At 38.3% G+C, this 23,248-nt stretch overlaps 1 protein-coding gene across 2 annotated transcripts; it reads left to right on the plus strand.

Annotated features, from left to right (window-relative positions):
- Nucleotides 1-10,878: 10,878 nt before the first annotated feature.
- On the plus strand, nt 10,879-19,715 carry FGG (fibrinogen gamma chain). Of its 2 annotated transcripts, XM_035292835.3 has the most exons (10): nt 10,879-11,003; nt 11,100-11,144; nt 11,332-11,515; nt 11,628-11,721; nt 13,349-13,479; nt 13,777-13,910; nt 14,855-15,039; nt 16,826-17,103; nt 18,742-18,911; nt 19,448-19,715. In XM_035292835.3, the coding sequence occupies exons 1-10, from the start codon at nt 10,926-10,928 to the stop codon at nt 19,460-19,462; spliced, it is 1,314 nt and encodes a 437-aa protein (XP_035148726.1). In that variant the 5' UTR covers nt 10,879-10,925; the 3' UTR covers nt 19,463-19,715. The 2 variants fall into 2 exon arrangements, with proteins under 2 accessions (XP_035148726.1, XP_035148725.1); XM_035292834.3 differs by lacking the exon at nt 19,448-19,715 and having other exon boundaries at nt 18,742-19,227.
- The last annotated feature ends 3,533 nt before the right edge of the window (nt 19,716-23,248 follow it).

Raw genomic sequence — 23,248 nt, forward strand, 5'->3', positions numbered from 1 at the left:
CTTAAAATAATAATAATACATTTTCGAAAATAAAAATAAATCAACAGCTTAAAAATCAATATACGGAGGCCATTTGGGGGTCATTTATATAAGACCCTGACCACCAGGTTGGAAGTATGTCCAAACACACAGAGAATCCCAAATTCTGAATTTCAGGTTTTGACCTGAGGACCCATTTTGAATGCTGTTGATTGACATTAAGAAAAATACCTACCTCACCAACCCTTCAGCATGAACACAGAGATACCTAACATGTGGATAAGAACTTATACACGTACAAAAAGAATGGGTGAAGGATATTTAATCTACAAGAATCTATGTGGCAATCGGAGTGCACAGGTGTATCCACAGGCATGCCTGAGGCTGTCTAGTAATAAAATGATTTCACCAGCAGGTGGCTCTATTACACTAACCATTAGAAGACTGGCCTTTCACCAGAGGGCCTTAAAATACAGTTCTGTTCTTTTTCTTTCATTTTTAATTTTTTTTTAGATAAGGTTGAGACAGGGTTTCACTCTATCATCACCCAGGCCCTAGAATGGAATGCAGTGTTTTGAACACGGCTCACTGCAGTCTAGACCTATTAGGCTCAAGGGATCCTCCCATCTCAGCCTCCCGTGTAGGTGCCTCCGGACCACAGGCACACACCGCCACAGGCACCTAATTTTGTTACTTTTTGAAGTCTCATTTTGTTGCCATGCTGAACTTGAACTCCTGGGTTTAACCGATCCTCCCACCTCAGCCTCCCAAAGTACTGGGATTACAGGTGTGAGCCACAGCACACAGCTAAGCTAATTTCTAAGTTATTTGAATTTTGGTTTGAATTAGCTCTAATAAGCCCTATATGTTCACAGAAATCTGTAATGACATATGCACCATAAAAGCCATTCACAATGAAATCCAACAGATTCCTCCAAGCATCTCAGGAAATTTAACACAACTAGGAGATTACATCACAGACTCTACTAATTAACAAAATCTATTTACTAGATAGCCTACCCATTTCTGGCACCATAGAAGATGAAATGGGTAAAACGACTTCCACTCATTCTGTATTATCAGGCATATCCAACGGCAAAGGTTTCACATATACATGCATATGTATACATGTGTATATGTATATATGTGTATATATATATGAGATAGTTTGTAATTCTTTCATTTGAAAGCCTTCCAAGGCACAGATAAATAGGTTAAATCATGTCCAAGGGATGTTATTTGGAGACTCGAAAGTCTTTGGCTTTTGCATAGAGATAGGGCCATGAGGCAGAGGCAGAGCTGTCCTTCCCTTCTCTGCCTGTTCTGCCAGCTCTTAAATTTAGTCCAAATTCTGTCCTCAGGTTGTTTTCTCCCTGGAAACTCACTTCACCTTCTATCAACTCACCACTAGTCATCATTCCCAAAGCTCGACTCCGGCGTTCTGACGCCATCAACTCTTACAGGTCTCACTCCCACCCAAACTTAAAATGTTGGAAATCGGCCCAGGCACAGTGACTCACGCTTATACTCCCAGCCCTTTGGGAGGCCCAAGTGGGCAGATCACCTGAGGATGGGAGTTTGAGACCTGACCAACATGGAGAAACCCTGTCTCTACTAAAAATACAAATTAGCTGGGCGTGGGGGTGCATGCCTATAATCTCAACTACTCTGGAGGCTGAGGCAGGAGAATTGCTTGAACTCGGGAGGTGGAGGTTGCAGTGAGCCAAGATCCCGCCATCGCACTCCAGCCTGGGCAATAAGAGTGAAGCTTAAAAATAATAATAATAATAAAGTTGGAAATTGGACTCATTATTTTCTCTCTTCAGCAAAATCAGTTCTTCTTCTCGTTTTCCTGTTTATGTTAGTGTTCTCCCACATTTACTATTTCTCAGAGTTATTATCTGCGATTCTTTTCTCCCTCTTCCATGTCTCAATTCAGTCTTTCCCTAAGTCCTTTCTATTCTACTTCTGTAAAGGGATTGAATTTCTTCAACAGCTGCTTCTGCAGTGTGTTAAGGCACTGTGGCTTGGTGCCAGTCCACTTTTTATTTTTTGGGAAGCATTGATGCCCTATTCATCAATAAAGCAATGCAGATCAGTAACCTGGATTATCTACAATCTAAGTTGGTTTTCTTTTGTTTTTTATTTTCATAGATTTGGGGGTACCAATGCAGTTTTGTTACATATATATATTGTGTAGTGGTGAAGTCTGGGCTTTTAGCATAACCATCACCTGAATGATATACACGTACCCAACAGGTAATTTCTCACCCCTTACCCCCTCCCACCGGCCCACCCTTTGGAGTCTTCAGTGTCTATTAATCCACTCTGTATGCCCATATGTGCACATATTTAGATCCCGTGAGAACACGCTGTATTTGTCTGTTTGTTTCCGAATTACCAAAATCTAATTTTAAACTTCAATAGCAAACAAAAACTGATACAGTGGTTTTTAAATTCGTTTGCAGTAAGAAATGATTACAGCATACCTTCAGCATTAACTACTTGAACAAAGAGGAAGTATACAAGATTTGAGATTGTCTAATGGAAAGAAGACCTCTTTAGATAAAGCAGGTACCGTTACTCTCCTGGGTGGGGCAGCAGTTCTCCTATTTTACTGTGTATAATAATAATCTGGGGAAGTTTGTAAATAAAATGAAGATTCTTGGGGTCCGCTCCCAGATACTCATCATTGGTAGATCCAGAAAGGGGCTGAGGAACCTAACATTTTTAACAAAGTGAAACAGAGTAATCTAAGGAGCGGTTTAAGATATAGTCACCTAGAAGATATTCTAAGTACTTAAAATAGAAATAAAACATTGTCTTTACATCATTAAATGGCTTTATACAACTGCTCTTAGTTACCTAATTTGTATTTGATCCCATAATTCTCTTCCAAAAGCTGACTGTTTTGTAAAAGTCTGTTCTTAGATACTGATGTCTTCAGTTTCTGTTTTTTCCCTCAAGTTTAAATTTCAGTCTTAGTAGAAGCAATACCTTAGGCGAGCTCAGTCGATTCTACCTTACTTCGTATGAGTTTACCAGATCTGGTGATTAAGAGAGCAGGAAGTAGAGAGGGATTCCTGAATGGAGAAAGAAGGGACCACAACAAACCTAAGTCAGGTATGGTGCTGGGGCCAGGCTGGGATGCAGCAGTGCATTTCCCGACAGTAGCTAGATGTTGTGGCAGTTGGAGGCCCAGCTGCAAAGTCCAGCTGAGAAATGGAGTGCAGTGGGTGACCCAAGATGCTGCAATAGTGTCCTAACTGTAGGTCATGACCACCTGCTGACTTGGAGTACAGCTGAGTGAACTGAGCTAAAGCATGGGACCAAAACAGACAAACCTAAGGAAAGAACCAGGCGAAGATCACTTAGCTTTCTCTGTGACACACTCTAGCCCTAGTTCCGCATATTCTAGAGAATTTGTTTAGGTTTATATAAGTGAGAAGCTGCAAAACGCAATGCTATAAACGCCCTCATTTCCCCGTCTTCTAGGATTTTATTCATCTTTTTTAAGGTTGTACTGTTTGGTTAGGGCAGCCCCCCTGTTCCAGGTAAGCAGGAGTGGCTAAGAGGCCTACGTGGAGCCTTCTCTCCTTATATTCTATAGAACAAATCCCGAGAAATAGTGACCAATGGCTCTAGGTGATTCTTCCTAGTATTGTGATATTCTAGGACTTACCCATTCTATTTTATGTTTATAATTCAAACTTGGAGTTGTTTTAAAATGTGACATGATTTCGCTTTAGTTTTCCAAAACTTAAATACATATAAAGTTTCCTTCAGTCAACAAGTCATGGTGAATGTCTCACTCCTCTCCTAATCCACTCAAATGAATCAGGAGGATCACCGTAGTCCCTCCCTTGTACTGTCCATCAGCTCTGTCACTTACCCACACCTTGGGACCTGATTGCCTGGCTACAGAATTTTGCTCTGAAACAGATGGTTTTGAAATGGGTGTATTTCCTTTTCTTGACAGAACTTGTTATCTGCTTAATAGACATGTTCTCTGCCTCAAATTGCATTTTAATATTTTATGTTAGTGTTTTAGTAATATTTAGTAATTAGTAACATTTTAGTAAAATATATTTTATCATTCAACAAGTATTTATTGAGTGCATTGATGAAGCACCACAGTTAACAGCAGATAAGAATCCTTGCATTCATGAGGCTTACATAAATATTATTTTAATTAAGGTATTATGGGATTATGAAGGTATTTTAATTAATGTATTATTATATTATAACAATTATATAATTAAAATATCCTTTATGTAAGCCTCATGAAGGTAATTTGAAATTGTATGGGATGTGATACCTCAATCCAATTTAGAAGATATAGCTAACAAGTTACATAGGCCATTTTTGGGGGGAGAAGCTTAACTACAAGGCTAGGAAGTATATTTCATTGGATAGGAAATGGGAATTCCTCAGAGGTTTTTGAGAAGGAGAATGACATCACTTGTAAGCACAATAGTAATGTGTAGATGGCCATTGTGGTGTTTTCTGGCTAACTTGCACAGTGTTCCTACTTTCTTCTCATTCTATCACTTAACTACACTTGCCAAATCTCTGACAGGCCGGACTCAGTGGCTCACGCCTGTAATCACAGCACTTTGGGAGGCTGAGGCAGGCAGATCACAAGGTCAGGAATTCGAGACCAGCCTGGCCAACATGGTGAAACCTTGTCTCTACTAAAAATACAAAAAATTAGCCAGGCATCGTGGTGCACACCTGGAATCCCAGCTACTCAGGAGGCTGAAACAGGAGAATTGCTTGAACCTAGGAGGTGGAGGTTGCAGTGAGCCAAGATCGTGCCATTGCACTCCAGCCTGGGGGAAAGAGCAATACTTCTTCTCAAGAGAAAAAGAAAAAAATCTCTGACAACTCCAAATAAAAAAATATGTGTATGTTGGCTTTAAATCATTCATCCTCCAGATATATTAGGGCCTGCAGGTGGCAATAGTGAGTCAGCTATGAACTCACTATTTGTAACTGGCCTCACCAGAAACTCAGCAAATGTCACCTTAACCAAGAGAGCTGCCCAATCGCCATATCTAAAACTACACCCCCTCTCTCATTTCCTTAATCCTTCTTCATTTTTGTTCACAGCGCTTGTCAACAATTGACATTATGTATTTTGTTTCTATCCTCTTTCTCTCCACTAGAATGTAAACTTAGCTCCAGGGACTTTGGTTCGTCGCATAGAGTAGGGCCTGGCAAATAGCATAAGCCCAATATGTATTTACTAAATGAATGACCACTTTGGTCTGAGTATCCAGCAGAGGAACATCATGGGACAATGTGCAGTTCCCGAGCAGCCACATTTTGTGCTGCATATTTGATTCAGCATTATTTTAGGTATTATCTTAGAAAAATTCTATAAAGTTTCTCAGGGAGAGCTAGAAATAGCTTACCATATCAAGACAATATAATGAAGAGTGTGGGGACTTCCATCGTCATAATGAGATGAAGTAGCATTAAATATCAATATAGTACTAATGAAGGGTTATAAAGCATAGTGAGTGAGAGCCATAGAAAGTATTGATATGTAAATATTGGGTAGTCTTCCAACCCAGAAGGATGCATAATTAAGCAACCAGTTTCGTAGATCTTGGTTAACAGAATTTCCTCTGTGTTGTCTATAAAAAATGAAACACAATGTTCTAAATTTTGACCTATCCTTGTTTCTTTGTGAATGAGGTTGCCCTGGTCAACCCTGAAGCCAGGCTGTTCTTCGGTAACTTGCAGCCATAGTGGATATCAACCAAGAGTGTGGTTTAGACTCTAGGCTTTCTTGCAAAATATTCGGTAAATATTTGGGATTTTGACTTAATCCGGTTTTGCAAATTGTGTCTTTGTTTACTTAGCAGAGGTCATTGTTCCACCACTCAAGGTAAAGCATACACAGAAATCTACACTTGAAGAAGACTGAAATATGTCACCTTCATGGATGAAGCAAAGTCCTTCAAAATGTCAATAGAAAGTTTGCCTTTGTACACAGCAAATCCTATATGGATTTTACTTTGAAAACACTATAGTGAAGTCACACTAAGACAATAAACTAACCCAAGTAGTTAGAATTCAAAACAAATATCCAAATCTGTTAAATGTTTTGTTTGTCCTCATTCAAGATTGCAGGTTAAAGCAAGTGTGTGTAGTAACCTAGATAAGATGACTAAATTGCTTTGATGATCTGAGAACATTTTCTAGTCTTCCTACTTTCTCTCCTTCTTTAGGAATATATAGATATGCTTTTCCTCCAAAACTAGTTTACATGACAAAATAACCACAGTTTTCCTCAAACAGGGGCCTATTCACTTTCAACATTGGCCAGTATTTCTACTCAAAGGCTTAAAACGTTTCTTCTTTCCAGAGCACATTCTCATGAATATAACTTGGCCCCTTCATTGGTGGTGGTTTTTTTTTTTTTTAACCAATCTCATTTGCTCTTGTAAATCTGCTAATCACATTTAATTGTGAAAATTCTTTCATAGGGTGAGAGATTTGAAATCATAGATTACACAAAGATGGAAAAAAACAAATGAACCAGTAGCAAATACCAATGCAGCACAGCAAAACACCTACATCCAACCTCTCTATTCCAATTTGTCTCAATCCAGGGCACCTCAGAGCATTCCTTAGTCTCAAACTGTATTAAAAATGGTTAATTTCCAGCCTCTTTGGCCTCTGTAATTACCAACAGGATAATCCTTCTTTCTCTAGGCACTGAGTTACTTAATTTCCTAAATCCCAACCACAGCAGGGAGTTGTGTCACCGGGACAGATCCCCCAAATGACACATGTAATGAACTTTATGAAGTTAGGAAGTGCAAAGCCCAACCTGTGGCTGCCGCTCAGCAGCCAGCGAGGGAGTCCATCTTACCCGTGCCCAGTGCTGTTTTTGTCTTTGATTTACATAGTGAAACTAAAAGCACATTGTTCATAGACTACCAAAAAAGCATTTGCATTTTCACTTTTCCTGGTCTATTTTTATACACACAAAGCAAATATTCTGTGAGAGACAACTCTGTTGCCCTTAATGGGGTATTTTTACTATTAGGTTGGACTGGTTTTCAATATGCCAATAGGTCATTTTCTTTCTGCCAGTTTTTAGGAAATCCAGTTCTGAGGATTCAGGCTAAAAATTTAGCTTAGATCTAGAAATGGTTTACTTATTAGAAAAACAGATATATCATTGTTGCCATTGATTTCAGCTTCCTTGACCACACAGTGGCTGTCTCTCCCTTTTAACCTACTGACAGAATTAGATTTATCAAGTCCTATTAAACTTGAACCAAGCAGCTAGCATTGAAAAACTGCTTCCATCTAAAATTGGACTGAAGCCAGGTGCAGTGGCACGTGCCCATAGCCCCAGCTACTCAGGAGGCTGAGGCAAGAGGATTGCTTGAGCCCAGGAGTTCAGTTTGAGGCCAGCAACAATGCAAGACTCCATCTCCAAAGGAAAAAAAAATGGACTGTAAACACAAGCCAATCATAAAACAACACAAATCTAGGTTCAAGAAAGACTCAAAGACTGTAAAAGATCATTCTCACATTCTTGCCTGTAACCCAGATAAGAAGATAGATAACTAGATAGATGTAAACGTATGTTCAAATAATCATGCACACACTTACATATACATGCATATACACATCTTTAAAATCCATTCTATCAGTGAATAACTTTGGCTTTCACAACACCTTGTATCTATGTATCATTTTAAATTAAGTAGTATTTCGCCATTGTTTAAAGATTCATGGTTAAGAGCACAGGCATTGGGTCCCATGAGTTTGAGCTCCTGTTCTGGCACACTGACCCTGCATATGTTACATGGCATCTCTAGGCCTTTCTTTTTTCGTTATAAGATACAGGTAATTATATCTACTTCCTAGGCTTGTGGTGAGGATTAAATGAGAGAATATACATGACAACAACAACAACTATACTACTGCATAACACTAGCATAAAGAAGATGCTCAAAATTAGTAGTTCTTTCTATTATTCCTTGGGGCCTATAATATTTGTCACCAGGTCAAGAAGTCTTCTATGTAATCAAATTTAAATTCAGCAAATAATTTTGGAGCAAAGACGAACGAAACAGACAAGGGGCTCACAGAGTAAATTATCAATATACATGATGACTGTTAGCAGTAGACGTATTTTCAAGTCAGAACACAAACAGTTGGATGATAGGGAATTTGGGACGTTATTATTTAAATAAACAAGACTATTGACCTCGGAATTACATTAAATGATTATTTTGGCTTACATACTACCTATGCTATTCTCTCAAAAAACATACCTGGAAGTAAAAGAACTGTGATTTAAGAAATATTCTTCATTCCTGGAATTCATCAATGATTTCTCATTTTTCAAAGAAAAATTTGGCCCAAACATGAAACAACGAGTTAAAATTTAATAAACCTAAGTGATACTAGACTGAATGCAGGGCCAATATAGACTGCTAAATCGCTGTTGCCCATTTTTTTCCTCTTGCCTTATATGATTTGGATTTAGGACTTGAGACTGTGGTAAAAGGAAATGTTTTTCTCTAAAATTCTGATAACACATCTAGATTTCAATACAAGTCAGTTAAAAGCTGGTGATGCAAGTATTCCACTTCTAAAATGCGATAAGACAGAATTTCTAATGTCCTCAATTTAAATGTTTGTCAACTTTGTCACTATTATATACATTAATACATCCAATAAAACTTTATGACCTTAAGGACATCAAAACCCAACTTGTAACTGCATGAATGGGTTACCCTAAATTCACCAAACCAATATTTTATGGAAGAACTTCCGATAGCTGGGACAACAAAGCTTGTTCCCATGAACCAAATCTACCAATAATGACTGTGTTAAAGGACTTTCTTATTTACATAGATTTTATGTCAAATACATTTGGTAATTCATAAACCTTGGAAATATTTCCTTAACCCTTACTGTGGATCAGGCAATGTGCTCAACATATTATCCCTCTAAATCTTGGTAATAGTCCTACTAAGTAAATACTATATCATAAGTATTATCTCTCTTTTACTGACATGAATAATGGAACTCAAGGAGATTAAGTAACTTGTACTGAATCACACAGCCAGTAATTGTAGAGATGGGCTTCAAACCTAGGCCAATGAACTCCAGAACTCAATAACTATTTATTTATATGTTCTCCAATTGTGCTATACACTTTTTAAAGGCAAAGGCAATACCTTAGTCACCCTTCATATTTAAGTCAGATTAAAAAGTAAGCAAGATGTAATTATGAGTGTACTGTGTAAATCTTTGTGAATGATCAATAATTACATATTTTGATTGTATCTATTTTAGTAGATAATATTTGCATACATTCCAAATTCTCAATGTAGAGAGTTTATAGAGAAAAACGAAGTTTTTTTTCTTTTTTCCAATTCTGTCCTCCACCTCTGCATCCCATACTTCTTCACAAAGGCAACTGATTCAAGTTATTATGTAGTTATTGAGTGTTAAATACAATTATGTTAAATAGAGCTATATATGTTAGATGCTGCAGCCATGGAAATCAGTTTACAATCTAATGGAGTGGATACGACATGTATACATATAAGGTTGCTACAAATGCTATTTGAGGTAGAGCTGTTTAAAAGAATAATAACACTTTAATGTTTAATTCAGCTGATTTGATTGACAGCTGACTAGATGAATGGAAAAGATGGATGAGAAAGATTGTGAGACTTAATTGGCTGGTGGTATGGTGAGATGATTGACAATAACTGCTGAGTCAGAGAGGGATATTAAGGAGAAGAAAAGCAACAAATCTGTTTTGATGCATTCACTTTGTTATAATTATTGATTATTTACTGAATATGAACATGTATCTTTGTTTTCAAGTCATACAAGTATTCCTTTGTAAAGACTTAGAATTAAACATTTAAGTATTAGTATTTCTTTCAAACTGGAGGCATTTCATCAAAACTTATAATAAACTTGATTCCAGAGGAAGAAATGAAGGATAACCGAAAATAGAGACATTAATAATAGTGTAATGCACAGTGACAATTCTCCGTAGGCAGTGATGACAGACCTGTTTTCCCAAACACAAGGATGCTGTAAGGGCCAAACAGGATGATGGCCCCTTCCCAGTACCTCATTTTGCCACTCTTCCTTCAGCTATGCTTCTACTCTCCTTAGATACAACGGAGGTGGATTTTTTCTCTTCCCTGAGGTAGCTTAATGGAACCACAAGAACAATGAAGTGGGCACCTGGCTCTTTTCTCTCTGTGGCAGATGGGGTGCCATACCCATCTTTCAGACAAGAGGAAAATTGAGGTCAAAATCTCCCTGAGAACTGAAAGCCTATGAATATGGTTAACACAGAGAGACAGGAATGTATTTCCAGAGTCACTCTTTCCTGGGAATATTGAACTGGGGCATGGGGGAAGTCAGTCTCCTCCCGCCACCGCTACAGGTTAAAAATAATAATGTTAACTGATTTCTAGGCTAACAAAGTTCTTTCGGTAATTTGGGTGATGGCAGCAGGCCCCATCACAAGGACAGACTGGGTTTGCTCGGTTTGAGGTCAGATCTGTTTGCTCTCAGCTATGTACTGGAAGAAGTTGCATCACGCCGCCTCCGGGACTGCCCGCCTCCTCACAGCAATGGATAATGCTTCACTAGCCTTTGCAGATAATTTTGGATCAGAGAAAAAACCTTGAGCTGGGCCAAAAAGGAGGAGCTTCAACCTGTGTGCAAAATCTGGGAACCTGACTGTATAGGTTGGGGGCCAGGGAGGAAAAAGGAACAGGAAAGACCTCCCCGCCCTTCTGGTAAGGAGGCCCCGTGATCAGCTCCAGCCACTAGCAGTCCCGGCTGTCCCAGGAGCTGACATAAAGGGACAATTAGAGCCGGGGAGGTGACAGTGCTGACGCTACAAGGCTCGGAACTCCGGGCACCCAGACATCATGAGTTGGTCCTTGCACCCCCGGAATTTAATTTTCTACTTCTATGCTCTTTTATTACTCTCTTCAACATGTGTGGCAGTAAGTGTGCTCTGCACAAAACATTTTTTTAAATGGAAAGCCGGAAAATAAAACAGATAATAAACTAGTGAAATGTCTGTATGTTTTCTCTTTTAGTATGTTGCTACCAGAGACAACTGCTGCATCTTAGATGAAAGATTCGTAAGTAGTTTTTGTTTCTCCCTTTGTGTGCGAACTGGAGAGGGGCAGAGAAATAGAAATAATTTCCTCATAAATATCATCTAGCACTTGCAGTGTTTTAAATACAGAGTCTAGGTTTTACCTATTTTTCTTAATAGATGTTATGTGTAGCATCTGTCAACATTTTTAATTCCTGTTTTATTTTCAGGGTAGTTATTGCCCAACTACCTGTGGCATTGCAGATTTTCTATCTACTTATCAAACCAGAGTAGACAAGGATCTACAGGCTTTGGAAGACCTCTTACATCAAGTCGAAAACCAAACATCAGAAGCCAAAGAGCTGGTAAAAACGATCCAAAACAGCTATAAACCTGATGAGCCATCAAAACCAAGTGAGACAATAAAGACTACTGACCAAAAGAAATCATCTGCGAAGTTCCTTTGCTGTTGTTTGAGTTGTCCTATCTGCTTAAAGATGTTTATGTCTCTGATCTTATATTACAGATATGATAGAGGGTGCTACCCAGAAGTCCAAGAAAATGCTAGAAGAAATTATGAAATATGAAGCCTTAATTTTAACGCATGACTCAAGTATTCGGTAAGCATTTTTATTTTAATTTGCTCTGCAAGACTGATTTAGCTTTAATTAATATTCTATACTTGTGTGAAAGTAATTTTTTAATGTGTTTTCCCCATTTTTGATCTCCTAACGGCATTGTGCCTATCTTGAACATCGTGAAGGTAGACGTTTTTAGTGCATTGTAACTTATGCTGGGTTATAATTGCTTATAATAATCACATTGGGGAAAGATGTTCTAGATGTCTTCAAACGCTATTTTGTCCACATTTATATAAATGTTTTTCCCCAGCCCCCACTTATCTTACGACGTAAAATTAATCTCATAGGAATTTGGGTGTTGAAAATAAAATCCTATTTATAAAAATGTTGACAAATTGGTGGTAAAAAAAAAAATAGCAAGCAGAAACATAGTAAGGATTTTGGCTCCTAAAGTAAATTATATTGAAGGTGGAGCAGGAAAAAAACATATATTAAGAGATTAAATGTAGCAAACATTGGAAAGCTACGTGTTGATCATTGCAGAATGAACCTGTGGAGTCTCCTCCCTTCATTTGGAAGTGAATGTCTCTGTAAACAGCTTCTCAGGGACTCATAAACTTTAGGAACAAAAGGTCTCAGATACAGTTTTAATTTTTTTCCCCAATTTTTTTTTTCTAAATTGTTCTCAAAGCAACTTGAGAAACTGAGATAAATGGTGGGTAGGGAGAAGTGGCCCAGGAAAGATTTCTCCTCTTTTTAATATCAAAGGGCCATTGTTACTATTGTTATTACTACTTGCATTACTATTGTCCATCATTGAAGTTGAAGGAGATTATTGTACAGAAATTGCCTAGGACAAAGTAGAGGGGAAAAGTAGACAACTTGTTTACCCTTTTTTATTTCAAAGAAAGACAGAACAGTTTATGCATTATAAACAGTTTTCTTTCATTTTTGAATATTTATAAGCCACCCTGTAACTAACTACAAAAGTAGGGTTTTTACTTCCCCCAGTCAGTTCCCAAAGCTATGTAACCAAAAGCATTAAAAAAGAAAGGGAAAGTATCTGTTGCTTTATTTTACATGTAGTAATGTTCCAGATCCCTTCCTCATTTGATTGAAGCTTATGAGTATATCCTCAGCAGAACCACAAGTGAAAGGAATACTATTTCAGCACATGTGAATTACTGAACTGAGCCTTTCCTGCTTGTAAAGCATGAGGGAGTCTTCCTGTTAACCAGTCTTATTACTCTTGCATGTTGTTACCTGCTGCCCCTTATGCATAAAGTAAAAAGCAAAATGCCAATGACATTCGTTTATTGACAAGGACTTTGTTATTTGTGTTCGGAGTTGAGACAATATGCCCCTTTCTAGGTGAAAAGATTTAAGTCAACACTGTGTTCCCGTTTTAATTGATTTTTTGGTTTTGTTTTTCTTTTTCAAAAAGTTTGTAATTTTAATTCATCTTGTGCTCACTTTGGCAGCACATATACTAAAATTTTAATTCATCTTAATTTAGTGATATAATTTTACATTTTCCCCAAGAATGGAATAATTTATCAGAAAGTAATTATTGAGAAAATATTTAGTTAGCAGTTTCCAGAGAAAATATGAAATCATTCTTCTGAAGGAAATGCTTATTTTTGTTATCTTATTTTTTTGTTTGTAGATTTTTGCAGGAAATATATAATTCAAATAGTCAAAAGATTGTTAACTTAAAACAGAAGGTAGACCAGCTTGAAGCACAGTGCCAGGAACCTTGCAAAGACACAGTGCAAATCCACGACACAACTGGGAAAGGTAAGTGATGAGGGTTATGTGGGAATTAGGTTCATTGAAGCAACTGTCATGAAGGAGAATGTACTGCAGTGCACAGAAAGAGTTTAGAAAGTGGCTAGCCATTAAGTCTAAGAATTTCAATTCTCTAGACCTTTCTTGAATAGCTAAAAAAGAGTTTAAAAGGAATGATGATGTGATAAGTAAGAAAATTATTCTTGGAAAATGAATAGTTTACTATATGTTAAAAGCTAATTTTCGAGGCTGACACAGTCCTACCTGGATTTCAAACCACAGTAAAAGTCTATTCTTCTTCTCCAGATTGTCAAGACATTGCCAATAAGGGAGCTAAACAGAGTGGCCTTTACTTTATCAAACCTCTGAAAGCTAAGCAGCAATTCCTAGTCTACTGTGAAATTGATGGGTCTGGAAATGGATGGACTGTACTTCAGAAGGTAATTTTTTTTCCTCACCATGTGTATTTACTAAGTGTTTAATTGTTTCTGCCATATGCCAGATGCTTTTCTAAGCATCTTGCGAACACTAGCTCATTTACCCTTTGCAATGGCCCTAAGAGGTAGGTACTTCTGTTACTCCTATATACAGAAGGGGAAACTGAGACACACAAGGTTAAATAACTTGCCCAAACCACATAAGTAATAAGCAACAGAGTCAGCATTTGAACCTAGGCAGTACAGTTTCAGAGCCCGTGCCTTGACTCTATACTGTGCTGGCACTGACTTTGTAGATGCATGATGGCACATAATCATAGTACCGTAGTGACAAAGAACGAGAAGGGAACTCTTTTGTCAGGTAGGTCAAGACCTGAGGCTTCCCATCACAAAACAATAAAGCCCAATCACTCACCACCACCCTTTCACACACCAGAGGATACACTTGGGCTGCTCCAAGACAAGGGACCTTTGTTGCCTCTGCCACTGGCTGATACCCATTAGGAATCTTGGCTCCTTTGCCTTCTGTTTACCTCCAGCCACTGTTACAACTATTCCTGCAGGGGGCGCTCAGAGGGAGTGAATGGTGAACACCTTAGTTGCCAGACACCAATTGAGCAATGGAGAATCAGTAATATCCAGCTAGAGTTCTAAAGTCATCTAGGTGTCTTTTTAAATACTACAGTTAATTTAGAATTTACAATGTGCCAGGAACTCTCTTAAGTATTTCTCTTATATTCTCTCTTGTAATCCTTGCAGCAACCCTAAGAAGCAAGCATCATTTTTCCTGTTTGATAGATGAGGAAATTGAGGTAGCTTGGCCGTGATCACTTAGCTGGGAGTTGATAGAACCTATGTTTCATATTTTTGGCAAAATATTGACAGCATGTTCTTTACATGTATTGATAATCTATTTTCTCCTTTTGCCTATGCAAATGTGTAATTAGAGACTTGATGGCAGCGTGGATTTCAAGAAAAACTGGATTCAATATAAAGAAGGATTTGGACATCTGTCTCCTACTGGTACAACAGAATTTTGGCTGGGAAATGAGAAGATTCATTTGATAAGCACACAGTCTGCCATCCCATATGCATTAAGAGTACAACTGGAAGACTGGAATGGCAGAACCAGGTACTGTTTTGAAAGGACTTCTGACTTTTTATTACAAAGATTGTCAGCGGGGCACAGCGGCTCACACCTGTAATCGCAACACTTTGGGAGGCTGAGGCAGATGGTCACAAGTCAGGAGTTCGAGACCAGCCTAACACAGTGAAACCCCATCTCTACTAAAATACAAAAATTAGTCTAGCATGGTGGTGTGCACCTGTAGTCCCAGCTACTTAGGAGGCTGAGGCCAGAGAATCACTTGAACCCGGGAAATGGAGGTTGCAGTGAGCTGAGATCGCACCATTGCACTCTAGCCTGGGCAACAGAACAAGGCTCCCTCTCAACAACAACAAAAAGATTATCTGGAAAATGTTCTTTCCATCTATCCACAGACAATGGCAAATGTAGCCTGACAAAATGCAAACAGCCCATCCAGCCACCATTTTCTCCAGGAGTAAGTTTGGTTCTTGGGCAGTCCAAAAAGGTAGATTCTATTCAGGATGAACCTGAGTGTTTTGGTACAGTCTACTTACCCTGGAGCCATTCCGAATAATAGCTAATTACTGAACTTTTAATCAGTCCCAGAAATTGAGCATAAAATTATAATTTTAGTTAGTTCAAATTACTATTTCTTGAAGCAGGTATTATTATTAATCTCATTATACAGATTAACTTGCTCAAAGTCACATTGCTGATAAACGGTAGAGGTAGAATTTGAACTCAAGTAGTTTAACTTTAGAGCCTGTCCTGTTATCAACTATCCTGGTTGAAAAGCAAATCCAGTCTCTTCAGACTTCCCAGTGCCTTCAATGGCCATTTATTCTGTCAAATTATTAGCTACCCTAAAATTAAATCCGCTTGCTCTTTTGGTGATCTAGAGCTTCTTTTCACTTGAGGTATTTGAAGGTTTTAAGCACAGATACCTAATTAAAAGAAAAAAATATCCAACCCTCTTGTTATGTTTAAGAAATAGTGAATTATATTGTCTCCAAACACGTGGGGTTTTTTATTGTTTGTTTGGTTGGTTGGTTTTTAATCCAGAAAGTGCTATAGTCAGTAGACCTTCTTCTATGAGAGGATGTTCCATTTCTCGTGTACTGGAGATTAGAAAAAAGGCTAAACATTTTCTGGAAATTTCTGTTCATTTATTAAAGGCCATCCTTTCCCTTACTCTGTAGAATTATGGCCCACTTCTACAATTTTTTTCCAGGAAAAAAATCTCACTCTAACTCCTTCACATGTTCACATGCTTTGGACCACACAAGGAAAACTTCATTTGTGTAATGCCTTCAATGCACTCAGAAGCTCTCCTTCTTGCCACTACCACACTGTATTGGGGAAAAAAAAGCCCTTTAGTACCTAATCCTTCAGGTGGTATGAGTGGCTAATGGAACTGTACCTCCTTCAAGTTTGGTACATTAATTAAGGGTCACTCACTGTCAGATAATTTCTGTGATCCAATGATGCATAACATTTACATAAAAGTAGAAAACATAAAATTAGGGTCATCTGCACATCTGGACTTGATCTTAGACTGAAACAAGCAAAAAAGCATTCAAGTGAGTGTAATTATTAGTTTTCACCAAAATGCTTCAAAGGCTTCTAGGCCCATCCCAGGTAGTGTTAATCAGCTGCGGACTGGTTCACGTATCCATTGCCTCTTGCCAGATTTGCAAAAACTTACTCAATGAGCACATTTCAACCTTAAGAAACAAAGTTAAAAATTCCAAGCAACTGTTCTATGAAAGAGGGAACTTCTGAGGTCCCTGAGGAGGGTCAGAATGTGATGGCTGTATTCCCTTCTTCTCAGTACTGCGGACTATGCCATGTTCAAGGTGGGATCTGAAGCTGACAAGTACCGCCTAACATATGCCTACTTCGTTGGTGGAGATGCTGGAGATGCCTTCGATGGCTATGATTTTGGCGACGATCCTAGTGACAAGTTTTTCACATCTCATAATGGCATGCAGTTTAGTACCTGGGACAATGACAATGATAAGTTCGAAGGCAACTGTGCTGAACAGGACGGATCTGGTTGGTGGATGAACAAGTGTCATGCTGGCCACCTCAATGGAGTTTATTACCAAGGTATGTTTTCCTTTCTTAGATTCCAAATTAATGTGCAGAATACAGTATTTGCAAAAAAAAATAGATATGAAGAAATGAAGAATAATTTATAAAGATAGTAGAGATGATATCATGTCTCTTTATTTCAACTAAGTTCCTTATTTGAAACTGGAACTGGATAATACCAAGTTCATGCCTAAACTTAGCCCTTCTAAAGAAATCCACCTGCTGCAACATATCCAGTGGTTTGTCATTATACCTGAAACTATCACTGTGGGTTATGGTGTATCCTTTAGATATACCACATATAAGATCTGGATAGACTAGCATTACTGATGGATGCTTGTTGACACATTAACCTGGCTTCCCATGAGCCATGTGTCAGATATGCACAGTGAGCAGGTGTTTGGAGGAACAGAATAAAGAGCGGCAAGTACTGGTAAGGGCAGGGGTTTGTGAAAGCTTCAGAGAAGAGACCAGTCTGAGGGTAGTAGACACTTATTTTAGGATAGGGGTTGGATGAAGAGATTATGGTTTACTATAAGCCTGAAATGGTTTGGAACACTGGTTTCACTCATACACCCAGCAGTTATGTGTAAGGAAGCCTTACCGATTCTAAAGGAGCCATATTATGATAGTGGTGTTATTTGGAAATCCCAGTGGTATTCCATAAAGAAAACCACTATGAAGATAATTCTATTCAATAGACTCTCCATTGGAGAAGGACTCCAACACCACCTAGAGAAAGCCAAACCAATCAGACCAGACCTGGTTAGCATCAGTAGGGCTTTCCCACACATATCTGCTAGGTTGGTGAGTGAAATCAGTGTCCCAAACCATTCCAGGATTATAGCAAACCATAGTCTCCTCATCTACCGAGATGAGCAACCTTACCTCCTGATGGCACCGTCCTACCCAATCACCAGCTAGGAATCTTTGCAAAGTTTATTTAAAGTAACTGGTTTTTACAACATTTTTGAACTGGAGAAACATAACTTATCTTTGCATCCACAAACCATACAATGAGAAGAAACGCTAAGGAAAAATGCTTGATCTGTGTGACCAAGGAGTCATGCCGGAGCCTGTGGTTCAGGCCAGTGCTGTGCTCTGACAAGCCCTTTATGAAATTACAGGATATATGCTTCCCTAGGACAAGAAAAAGGCAAATCAACAGAGGTTGCACTTTACAATAGAGGCATAAAATAGCATTCCAGAACCATTTCATAAAGCTCCTCAGCCTTGCTTCAATTAACCAATAAAATTTTGCTTTCAAATAACCTGAGAAGATCTCATGAGGAATCTTGTGGTTCCTTCTCTTCTAACCTGCCAGAGGAAAGATGATCTGCAGTAGCTGAGCCCAGGATGAATACGCTTAGGGAAAGAGGCCAGTTAGGGAACTTTGGGTTTCTAGCCCTACCAGTAATGAATAAATGTAAAGTGTGGGTATGACCATGAGTCACAACACAGATGTTGTTTAATAATATGTTTATTTTAATTATAAATTGAGATTTTAGGAATCTTTGGAGATATTTTCAGTTAGCAGATAACACTATAAATTTTATGTAACTAGCAATGCACGTGGTAATGGACAGTTCTTCATAGACTTGCAGAGGTAAAAGATTCCAGAATGATGATATGTACATCTACAACTTGTTTTAGGTGGCACTTACTCAAAAGCATCTACTCCTAATGGTTACGATAATGGCATTATTTGGGCCACTTGGAAATCCCGGTGGTATTCCATGAAGAAAACCACTATGAAGATAATCCCATTCAACAGACTCTCCATTGGAGAAGGACAGCAGCACCACCTGGGGGGCTCCAAACAGGTCAGAGCAGAGCATCCTGTGGAAATAGACTATGAGTCACCTTACCCTGAGGATTATGTATAGGAAGTTAAATGCTAATTCCTATTGACCCGCAAAGTTTCAGAAATTCTCCGAAAGTTTCTTCCTATTTTCTCTTACTATATTTACTGATTTCAAGTCTTCTATGAAGAATATTTAGCCTTCAATGGAAATTAAAACTCACTTAAGACTGTATTTCCAAAGGACTGACATCAGAGTTATTTAAAAATTGTTTATTTGAGGTGATAACCTTTCCACTTTGTTCCTAAATATATAATAATGAAATGATTTGACTTTATTTGCATTTTTATTTTCATTTATTTTGTCTTGGTAAATTATTTATTTTTCTTATCTCCAATATTTTAGCATATACTTAATAAAATAGGAGAAAATTTTAGAGTTTCAAATGCCTAAGTAGTTTCATCGTTTATTAGCCCTAAATCATTCCTATTTAATTCTTTTTCAATGGAGAAAATGATATCTTTTTAATACTTTTTTGTTTTGTTATATATTCACAGGCTGGAGATGTTTAAAAGACCATTTCAAAAGAGGTTTACTTTTTTAAAGGACTTTATCTGAACAGAGAAATACAATATTTTCCTATTAGACAATGGACTTGGAAAGCTTCACTTCATTTTAAGAAGAAAAGACCCCCTGTTGAAAACTCCACTAACAGTTTTATGCTGGTGATAATTTATCTACATGCATTTCAGTAAACCTTTTGTTTCCTAAGACTAGAAACGTGGTACTTTTTATTGACCATTAAAAACCACCACTTTTCACCAATTTACTGATTATAATTGTGCAGTCGTCAGTAGTACCTGAGTCCTCATTTTATGCTAAATGTTATACCTAACTCTTGCATTACAAAGGAAACAGCAATTATGGCTTTTGCCCTCCGGGAGATATAGGAAAAATACAGGAAAATACAGCAACCCAAAGTGACAATATTCTATACAAGAACTTAAGCACTAAGCATGACTCACAACCACACAATAAGAAGCATGGTACCTAAAGGGCAGCTGGAGATGGAAAAGCTGCTTAGCGATTCTCCTAGCAGAACCTTTTAGCTCCAAACATCTGCAGTGGGACTGCAACTCAGAGCAGAGAGCTTTAGCGAACCAGTGAGAACAGGTTTCTCACTGGTCATGAAGTGAGCTGAATGGAACCGTCTCTTCCTTCTGATTCAGGGGTATTGTCTTTTTAGCAGCCTGAGTTCAGGTTCTTTCGCCAACTCTCTAACTCTACATAACTTAGCATAAGGCTGATTGTGGGAATTAATTGGCTAATTTTATGAGAGGTGGGTCTGGTTTTTCTGAAGTCCTGAGCGTTTGCTTTATTCTCTCTCTTTCCATACTTCTTCCTTCTCTACTTTTTTTTTTTAAAAGATAGGGTCACACTCTGTCACCCAGTCTGGAATGCAGTGGCACAATAATAGCTCACTGCAGCCTTAAACTCCTGGGCCCAAGTGATCTGCCTTTTTCAGCCTCCTGAGTAGCTGGGACTACAGGAGTGCACCACCACACCTGGCCAATTTTTTTAATTTTTATTTTTGTAGAGAAAAGTTCTCACTATGTTGCCCAGGCTGGTCTCAAATGCCTGGCCTCAAGTGATTCTCCTACCTTGGCCTCCCAAGGTGCTGGGATTAAAAAAGTCACAAGCCACCGTGCCAGGCCCACAATTTCCTTCTAAAGCTTTTCACTTTCTTGTTCTCAGGAGTGCTGAATTTAAGATATCCTACTGAGTAGATAAAAACAGTACTTCTAGATATACAACCAAACACGTGGGAGGCTTTGGAAAATAGAAACATGGATTCATTCTTTGCAACCTTCTTACATTCACGTATGCATGAAGCAGTTATTCAATTAACATCTATTGAATGCCTTCTTTGTGGTAGCCACTGTGCTGGATTTGGGGATATAGTGCATGGTATGCTCAGTATCCTCCACTCTCCCAAACCTGTTCTATTCCATCTAGTCCTCAAATGCAATAAAACAGTGACTCATCCTCTAATCTTCCACCCCATATCCCTCCCCATATCCAATTGCTCATCAAGCCTGCTGAATTCACCTCCTAAATATTTATTATATTGATTTTTTTCCTCTTTATGGACTGTCAGCCTTGTTGTTGAGATACACATCTCTTGCCAGAACAAGGGCAATCACCCACGTCCTGTTCCCTTTCTTACATCCAGCCTCACCTACCACCATCTTGTCATCCTCCAAACCACTTCTAAACCCAGAATACCTACGGTCTACCCTTTGAGAAACTATAAAATCCTTTGGGTGAGCAATTTGGTCATAGCTATGAAGGGATATACAAATATTCATAAGTTTTCATGCAATATCACTCCAGTGATTTACCCCAAAAAATCATTTTTAAAAAAGAAAATAGTTATATACAGATATAAAAATGTAGATGTAAATTGCATGTTAGCAGGAAATTAAGAAAATGCTTAATAGTAGAAGAATGGACAGGCAAGATAGTTTATTAGTACAATGAAATAAAATACAATGATTACATAATAATCATAATAGCTTTTTATGAACATGAAAATATTTATGAAATAAGTGACATTTTAAGATTTAAAAATAATTCTAAAATAAAAATTATGTAGAGTTATATATACATATACTTTATGAACAAAATATAATCTTAACATACATCACTATTTCTACATATTTGTCCTCCTCTCAACTAGTTTACAATATATAATTACATGAAAATTCTAAAACATGGCTGGACACAATGGCTCACACTTGTAATCTCAGTACTTGGGAGGCCAAGATGGGAGAATCACTTGAGCCAAGGAGTTCGAGACCAGCCTGGGCAACATGGTAAAACCGTCTCCATAAAAATACCGAAAAAGGCCAGGCATGGTGGAGCACACCCATAGTCCTAACGTAATATCAGATCAAATATAAAAGTCAACACCAAGACAAAAGTATGCCAGATTGCAGGGTCTTTACTGCCGGCAGCCACGGAGGACTCACGTCTCTCCAACCCGTGGCCCTGAGCTCAGGAAAAGCAGGGTTTTTAAGCTGAAAAACCACATCCTGGTTTTAGGACCAAGAGGGTGAGGGGATACAGGGCAAGCAACTTTACAGAAGCTTATTCTTGGCAGTTACTGATAAGCAAAAGCAAGCAGTTTTACATAGTGGGCATTTTTCAAAGCAAGCTAGCTGTTTTTATTTACAGAAGCCAAGGTCAGCAGTTACTGCAAGGAGAATGGGGCAGCAGTTACAACTGATTTTTGGAAAAACAGCTTTATCTTGTATAAATGGCGTTGCTCAGGTTCTAACTCTAGGCCAGCTATAGCACACTAACAACCAGGAAAACTGAGGTGTGAGGATTACTTGAGCCTGGGGAATTGAGACTGCCGTGAGCTGTGACTGTGCCACTGCACTCCAACCTGGAAAACAAAGTGAGACCTTGCCTCAAAAACAAAACGAGACAAAAATACTAAAACAATAAATAAATATAAAGACGTCTAAAGATTTCTGATGTCTCCCATGATTACTTGTCAAATGCTTCTTCTGAAATACCAAACAGAGCACTCTTTCAAAAACATTTTAGTCTCTTGATCTTTGTAGGTATCTTGACTATAAGCTTGATCCGCATGTTGAATAATCCAGCATTCACTGACAGGAAGGGGCTACTAACTTTTTCTTTAGATATCTCTGCATTGTTTGACTTGTTTTAATCATTACATATTAATTTTGTGGTTAACTTTGCAACCTAGTAAGATAGAGAAAAAAATGAATTTCAAAAATCTACTTGTTTAGTTGTTAATATCCAGCTTCAGTAAGAACTAAAGTATGAAAAATCCATCCAGACTCATTTGCATCATGTCTCCTTAAACAAAGTGGCAATTGAAAGGGTTATCTTGAGAAATCAACCAAAAACCTTTTAAGTGAAAAAAAGAGTTTGGGCCAGGAATCTTAACTCATACCTGTAATCCCGGCACTTTGGGAGGCTGAGGCGGGCGGATCACAAGGTCAAGAGATCGAGACCATCCTGGCCAACATGGTGAAACCCCATCTGTACTAAAAATACAAAAATTAGCTGGGTGTGGTGGGGTGTGCCTGTAGTCCCAGATATTTGGGAGGCTGAGGCAGGAGAAGCAGTTGAACCTGGAGGTGGAGATTGCAGTGAACTGAGATCGCGCCACTGCAGTACAGCCTGGTGATAGAGAAAGAGTCAGTCTCAAAAAAACAAACAAACAAACAAAAAAAGAGTTTGAGGCTTCCTAGAGACAGATATTTTTTTTCACAGCTCATCACAAGTGACTACTGCTAAGCCCTCCCCTTTATTTTCCT

The sequence above is a fragment of the Callithrix jacchus genome, chromosome 3 (genome assembly GCF_049354715.1).
Source record: "Callithrix jacchus isolate 240 chromosome 3, calJac240_pri, whole genome shotgun sequence".
Lineage (NCBI taxonomy): Eukaryota > Metazoa > Chordata > Mammalia > Primates > Cebidae > Callithrix > Callithrix jacchus.

Excerpts from the sequence above, each read along its gene's own strand:
- FGG (XM_035292834.3), top strand. The coding sequence starts at position 10,926 with ATGAGTTGGTCCTTGCACCCCCGGAATTTAATTTTCTACTTCTATGCT. Across the intron at positions 11,722-13,348 it reads ACGCATGACTCAAGTATTCG|ATTTTTGCAGGAAATATATA; the intron begins GTAAGCATTTTT and ends TTTTGTTTGTAG. Across the intron at positions 15,040-16,825 it reads GACTGGAATGGCAGAACCAG|TACTGCGGACTATGCCATGT; the intron begins GTACTGTTTTGA and ends CCTTCTTCTCAG.